Raw genomic sequence first — 7,416 nt, forward strand, 5'->3', positions numbered from 1 at the left:
TTTATGGCACGGCAGCAGCAACGTCCAAACTATCTTGCAAAGTGGCAAGCAATTCATCCTTATCCTCCAATCCAATACTGATTCTGATCAAGTTTCTGTCCACTCCCCATTTTTCTACCTCGTCTAATTCCTGGTAATGCGCAAGAATCGCGTAAGGGCATGCTAGAGAAAAATTAGTACCCAAAGAAGGGCCCTTGTGCAAGTTCATGGCGTCAAAACACGCGGGCGCCCGCTTCGGCTCTTTCAAAAAAAATGAAATCAACCCTCCATAGCCGCCAACCAGCGTCTTAATTTCATCGTAGAACTTCCTGCTTTCAGAGATTGAAGGATAGAATATCTGAGACACAAGTGGGCTTGACTGCAACAACTCCACCACAGCTAATGACGTCTCATTAACTTTTTTTGACCTCTCTTCGAAATCTCTGGAGTTTCGTTCCAAGTACAACGCGTCTTCTGCCCAGACAATATCTTCATAGTTAATGTCAAAATACCCTTTTAATTTGCGGTACATAGGCGATGACCTGTTCAAAATTAAGGAGCCTCCCATCACGTTGGAATCTCCCGAAAAAATCTTTGTCAATGAGGAAACGATCATGTCAGCATATTGAAGAACAGCTACGTTCAAGAAATTTCCCACAGTCTCGTCAATGACCACCACAAAGTTGTACTTGTCAGCAAGGGCACGCACTCTTTTTAAATTGGGTGTCTTTAACAAAGGGTTTGAGGGGCACTCACAGAAGAATCCAGCAATGTCAATATCACCAGACTCCAATCCCTTCTCCATTACATCTAGCGAATCATCGTCACCGAATCCATAGAAGTGACAACCCGGTCCAAATTTCCTCAATATGCTCAAAGTGTCCACGTAAGGAAATCCAAAACACACCAGTTTTTTCGCAATCAGAGAAATTCCAAGTATTGCTTGATGAGCATTGAATATGGAAGCCATTCCGGTGGGGTACAAGTACACGTCATCTTCGTTGATATTCGTTCCTCTTTTCTTGTCTTCAACTGTTGCATATTCCTGGTCTGTTTGACCGAGATCTGCTTTGCCAGCAATTCTCCGGCGCAAAGCAACTTTGGCCTGAGTGGCAAATTTGAGATCCAAAACACGGCCATACTTTTGCTCAATGAAAGTGTTGAATTCTCTGTCCACGTTCTCGTTTTGAGACATGGACTCCGAGCGCATGGATGCTGAGATGGATGGGGATTTTCTCTGTATGTTCTGTGCTTGAAGTTCTTGTTTGCTTCTGCTTCTCCGTCCTTGTGGCTTCTCTTCTTTCTCGAACAACTCCTTCAAGACGTATTCAGCCAATCTAGATGAAACTCCTTCACCCGCGTGTTGCCAGTATTGCTTGGCGAGAGGAAAGTCCTCCTCGGGCATGATAACGCAAACTATTGTGCATTCAAGAACAGAGGATTTCTCAAACTCTGTTCTTGGCGGGCTGGTTGTAAATTGAAGAAGGCGCCTGCCCAAATTAGGCTTATTAGATTTGGCCCTGATGAATTCACGACAACGTTTCGCAACAGCCGAGGAAGGAAACAACATGCACCTTTCTCCATCTCTAACATACTTAGCTTCTATGCGTTTAGCCAAATCTTGGATGATGCTATGGATGAAAAATCTAGGGTACCCAGATGTCATTTTCTCCAGGACCCATGACTCACCTTCCTCGTACCCGACCACAGCCCGCCATGTGGGCAACGTCACAGAGACTGCATGGGCAGTATTGTTTGGGATGGTGTCTCCCACGTTCTGGGACGGTCCTGATTGCGTCATAAATTTGTGATTGCAAAGTATTGTATCAGCTAGAAGTAGAAAGATGTATAGCCCGCCGTTCGCAAAGCTATGACGCACTCTCGTGTGCCTGAGTGGCGCGAGTGCGTGCGATTTCTTTGGATGCAAATTTATTACTTTCATAGAATGAATTAGTTTTATGCAACTTGCTTCGATTTAGAAATCTGAATTTATAGAGAGACGTATTTGAAGCCGTCTTGTCTGCTCCAGCAGCAATCTGCTGTGTATTGCGATGTATTGTTCCTGTGTCGGGTCTATTCAGTCAGTTGTCGTCACTCCTAATCACCAGCTGTTGCTCATTTTCTTCTTTTATAAAACCGCCAAATATGACATCAATATCCGGCTTTGACACTCCTTGGAGGTAGGTCACGTAAATAGTACTCAACGCAAGTAGTCAATTTGCCTTATCATCATTCTAAAAGGTTTGTACACGTGACAATATATAAGGAGAGTAAGACTTCTTTGTCAATTCAAGTATACAGAGTCATGTGACAGGCGCAAATTATATTATTCGAGTATTTTTCATTAGGGGAGAAGCCTGCCGTAAGCAGTGACAATGGTATTATTGAATTCTAATCTCATGACTTGATGCAACTAACGGAGCCTTCAGTAAGTCGACTCATATCTTTGGGTTGCTCAACTTGAAGTGCGGGAGTTGCTGGGTTACCTCCCTTACGATTATGTTGCATGTGCGATTGAACCAAATGGCCGGCGGCCAATGCAGAGCACAAAGAAAGCTCTCCAGCTAGAACTGCTGATGCCACAATACAGGCGAGACGACGCGAGTTTTCACCCGGACTGGTTGGGTGAGGCCCACGCACACCCAAAAGCTCCAACATAGCACCTTGCGGTTCTAATATAGTGCCTCCTCCAATAGTACCAACTTCAATGGAAGGCATTGAAACAGAGATTTGTAAGTCACCATTAGCTGTTTTGTTCATGAGCGTCATACAGTTTGATGACTCGACGTTTTGAGCAGGGTCCTGACCACATGCCAAGTAAACGGCGGTCACCATATTGGCAGCATGCGCATTGAATCCGCCAACAGATCCTGCCATTGCAGACCCAATCAAGTTCTTGCTGATATTCAATTCAACCAACGCATCTACGTCGGACTTTAAAACTTTCACAACAACGTCGCGCGGAATTGTGGCCTCTGCAACAACTGACTTTCCTCTTCCCTCAATCCAATTGATTGCAGCCGGCTTTTTGTCCGTACAGTAATTACCAGACACGGCCACTGTAATCATGTCCTCCCATCCACAACTCTCAACCATGTATTTTAAAGAGTGTTCCACTCCCTTTGAGATCATGTTCATTCCCATGGCATCTCCGGTCGTGGTTTTGAAACGAATGAATAAGAGAGTACCAGCAATAGCAGTTTTGATGTGTTGTAAACGAGCGAACCGAGAAGTTGAATTGAATGCTTTTTTGATGGTCTTCTGACCATCCTCAGAATCCAACCAAATCTTGCAAGCACCGGCTCTAGCCAACGAAGGAAACGAAACACAAGGGCCTCTAGTCATACCATCTTGTGTTATGATGGAGTTCACACCACCACCCGCATTAATCGCTTTACAACCACGCATTGCGGAGGCTACTAAGCACCCTTCAGTGGTCGCCATAGGAATGTGATAAGGTTTTCCATCAATGATCAAAGGTCCGGCAACACCGACTGGTAATGGAATGAAACCAATGACATTCTCGCAACAGGCGCCAAATACACGGTCGTAGTCGTAATGAGCATAAGGCATGCTGTTTGTATCAATGATGGGGGCGTTTGCAAGCTTTGAAATGGCTTTACGACGTACCACCACAGCCCTAGTATTATCACCCAATTGCTTCTCCAATGCATACAAAGGCAACTTACCTGCAACAACCAAAGAAGAAATCTCAGCGTCATTCAAGGTTTTGAGTCTACCATCTTGCATTTTCTTGACACATTCATCAAGAGGAAGCACCTTGTTTGACACTGAAAAGTTAATTGGCTCCTCAATAGAAGTAGAATCATCAGACTCTTCAATGAGCGAACCATGGTCAACGCTGGCCTTACGTGATACGCTTATTTTCGGGCTTGAAATTTGCTTCTCAATCAATTTTCGCGTGGCAGTACGTTGATATCTTGTCGCATTCAAAAGATAAGCGTTCGCAGAAATTGACAATGCGAAAGCAAAGAGCAAAACTTTAGAAATCAAGGAATCTCTAATTGCACTTGAAACCACCTCCACGAACGCCACAACGTAATCTTCGATAACCACTAACGTTCCTAAAGGAACGTACACCTTCGAACTGAAGAGGGTGATCAACGTACCTTTCAGTCCAATTGTAATGTACTTCGAGGCAGCTCTAGATAAGTCCTGGGGCTGGATGAGCAAATTTTGGTTTAGCCCAGCTGATCCGTATAACCACGAACTTCCCCACCAAAAACTATGGAAAGCAAAAAAAAGACCAAGAACAGCAACTTTGAAAGAAAAGGCAGTACCCCTGCTTTTCTCGTCCTGAGAATAGTCATTTTCGGATTTGCGATTGGCAATACTTGCTGCTACCAACGAAGAGACTCCTTCTTCCTCTAAAGCTGATTGCAACTCATTAGTTTTGCGTGCTCGTTTTATTTCAACGGTCAAGGTCAACACGGATGAGTAGAATGTGTATACAAGCAAAAGGTCGAAGGCCAAAATTAAGCAGCTCAAGAGGCAAAAATTTCTCAAGCTTTCCATTTCGCTTGCAACAAGCGCCGCGGAGAACAAGACCCCAATAATAACAATGTAATCTCTCAACATGCTGACAGAGTGGCTTGCAACAGCATTGGAAACGATAGACTTCACATCAAGATGCGAGGAAGATGCGCTCATTACCATCTTGGTGATTGAGACCTTGTGTTTGAAGCCAATAATCGCAGTCAAAAATGGAATTCCCTCTATCATTGATAACAAGGAAGCCTTGGAGTTGAAAAACTTAGTCGCAGTTGCCAACGCAAACAATAACGCAAAAGCAGACGAGATAATGATTGAGGTAGCAAGTGTAAAGTTAGAGCCTGTTTCGGTCAACTCAATGAACACGCTGACTACTGTGTAAATCATGGCAAAGTAAGCAAGTGTGATCAATGCGATATCGAATGCTGAGGCACTCTGCATCAACGAGTAGATTTTAGTGACGACGTGTTTTGCGTAATCATAAAGACGACGCAACTTGTAGTTACTTCTGGACTTCCATGTGACACCTTCATGGTTAATCCTGTTCAAGTTCAACATAGCACTATCCAAAGAATCGGAAGGTACAATTAATAGTCTCTCATCATGTACGCCCACAACGGTATTTTCGATTTCGGGGATGGACGAGGACGCGTGTGTCCGCCTAAAATCCAATGGGACTATAGAGAACTGATCCGCATCAGCGTACTGCGATATGTCTGTGACTTTCGTCCACTTGTTGTAGTTAGAGGCTCCAGGAGGGTGGTAGAAAAACACTTGGTGCTGTCTTTCCACCGAATCTGGAAGGTACTCCTCTACCACAGTCAAGTAGGCAATTGACGCCAACAAGCACGTGATTATGGAAAAATGAATAGGCTTGAGTGCCGCTAGCCTTGCCAACGAAGCTGCCCCATTTGTGATTTTGGTGAGCATTCTGGAGGTTAGTAAAAGGGTTCAAAAGACAAGCATGGGCGCAGTCTCATTTCAAGTTGATAGAAATCTGATCCTTTAGATGCGAAAAGAAGAAATACGTGTCTTTTTCCTCTGTTAATGTGTAACATACGTCAAGCCGGGATTGGGTGAACAGGTGAAATTTTGCCAGTAATTTTTTGAAGTTCTAAACGATGCGCGGCGTATACAAAAAAAATATACGCGGCCAAACGACGAAGCCAGCACTGAGATGTACGTGTTTCTCCATCAAAATTTCTTTTCGACTTGACATGTTGGAGTAGCCTCTGAAATAAAATCTTCTGGTTCCGAGATGATTCCTTAGAAAAAATGTGCTGCTGAGCGTTTTCGCTATTTCTTTCCTTTTAACCTGATGTTCGAGTTGCCGCTCATAGAGTATCAAAAGCGTCTTTCAGAGACGCGCGTTTGCTGGTCTCGACGGCGGTCCAATAAAGCTCCTCGTAGTTTTTTAATACCTCGAAAAGTTTAATCCAAGACAATGAGAGTAGCACATATACTTGAGCCCGCTTTGGCATTAATAAGTCACGCTCCCTTTTTCACCTTGTTTAAGCTTTCGCTTGGTTAAGTAATGGTTGAGGGATATTGAATTAGTTTGCAAATGTTTTTATACTTCGAGAAATTTTCCACATCTGATTAAAATATAGACACATTTTATGAGAGACTGAAAATTTAAACCTCATTTTTTTTTCGATGCGAAAGTATCATGGGTTGCAACGATGGAGTGTGATCAATTTTGAGGATACCTCGAGTTTGCTGTGGTTGATCTATAATAATGTATGGATTGAGATTTCTGTTTACAAGACAATTCTAAGTACTAAGTTATCATCACGCGCACGGCGTTAAGCCTATCGCCCAACGGGGAATACATTCTTAATCTCCACTTTTCAAATCGATGATGAAATGTCAGAATTAAAAAAATAAATACTTTTTCATACTTAAGTTTTTTTTTTTTTGGAAAATGACCACTTTGAAGCGGATGATTCTTCGGTTTAATGTCAAAATCATATTCTAAACCACATCAAGGCTTCCCTCAATGAACCTTCTATCGTTCTATTCAAGACTGAGTCATCGCTATGAATATGCGACTCAGCAATCCTTCGCACTTGTTTCTCAAATATGCCTAAAAATAGTGTACGAAAACCGGGCATATTGCTCGAGAAATTGGTATGACATTCAAAACGGAATCTTGTGGAAAGGAGGGAAAACAAATGATATCAATAATTCCTGCACGAGTCTCGAACGCCTACGAAATTCATAATTTGCCGGAGTACTTAAGAAGGATCATTATATTAAGGGTCGTCTTTTGCAGGTAAATATACATAGAAGCATTACACAACGCCGATGGCTAAATAACATTTCTCGCTAGTACAACTCTTCAAAGAACAAAATTTATACTGCATTTATAGGATGATTTTCAACCAGACTCCAGATTTTATATATTGTCAAACTACAGGAAGCGTACTTTAGCACCCCCAGGGACTGAAAACTATAAAGAAAATCACAAGAAAATAAATTGCCAAATCAGGTGATCCGGCCTCGAGGTCAAGTCAAATCCTTCCCTGCAGAGTAAAGGCATCAATCGCCTTTTGTGTGGAGTGAAATAATAAAATGGTAAAATTTACAAAAGAATATCTAGACCGTTCAAAATACCTTTCTAGTGTTGGAATACGACGCTTTACTTCCGTTAATCACAGCCTACGTAGTCTTCTTAGTAAATGTTTTTACTGAATATTAATCATTAATTTCTAGCTTATATTTAGGTAGAGTCATCCGATCAAACGAATAAGATTATACATCCCAGATGCATATCTAATTTTCGAACTCGGTCCGTTTTTCTTTTTTTTGGTAGATTCTTTTTTTTTTTTTTTTTTTTGGTAGATTCATCTGATTAAAGGGGCGAAACTATATAACGAATATATATAAAAAACCTTTAAACAGCTCCCAGCTACGTACCAAGTG

At 42.3% G+C, this 7,416-nt stretch overlaps 2 protein-coding genes across 2 annotated transcripts; both read right to left on the reverse strand.

The window, feature by feature from the left end:
- Position 1: 1 nt before the first annotated feature.
- Positions 2 to 1,780, reverse strand: STR2 (cystathionine gamma-synthase; the record flags this gene model as incomplete). The annotated part of the gene is made up of 1 exon (XM_018856623.1): positions 2 to 1,780. One exon carries the CDS (start codon positions 1,778 to 1,780, stop codon positions 2 to 4), a length of 1,779 nt encoding a protein of 592 aa, XP_018713886.1.
- Positions 1,781 to 1,947: 167 nt separating this feature from the next.
- On the reverse strand, positions 1,948 to 5,680 carry HMG1 (hydroxymethylglutaryl-CoA reductase (NADPH)). Its single transcript, XM_018859206.1, has 2 exons — positions 5,552 to 5,680; positions 1,948 to 5,422 (listed from the first exon to the last, which is right to left on the reverse strand). The coding sequence occupies exon 2, from the start codon at positions 5,419 to 5,421 to the stop codon at positions 2,377 to 2,379; it is 3,045 nt and encodes a 1,014-aa protein (XP_018713887.1). The 5' UTR covers position 5,422; positions 5,552 to 5,680; the 3' UTR covers positions 1,948 to 2,376.
- Positions 5,681 to 7,416: the final 1,736 nt, after the last annotated feature.

This window comes from Metschnikowia bicuspidata, assembly GCF_001664035.1.
Source record: "Metschnikowia bicuspidata var. bicuspidata NRRL YB-4993 chromosome Unknown METBIscaffold_1, whole genome shotgun sequence".
Taxonomy (NCBI): Eukaryota; Fungi; Ascomycota; class Pichiomycetes; order Serinales; family Metschnikowiaceae; genus Metschnikowia; species Metschnikowia bicuspidata.

Excerpts from the sequence above, each read along its gene's own strand:
- HMG1 (XM_018859206.1), bottom strand. The coding sequence starts at position 5,421 with ATGCTCACCAAAATCACAAATGGGGCAGCTTCGTTGGCAAGGCTAGCG.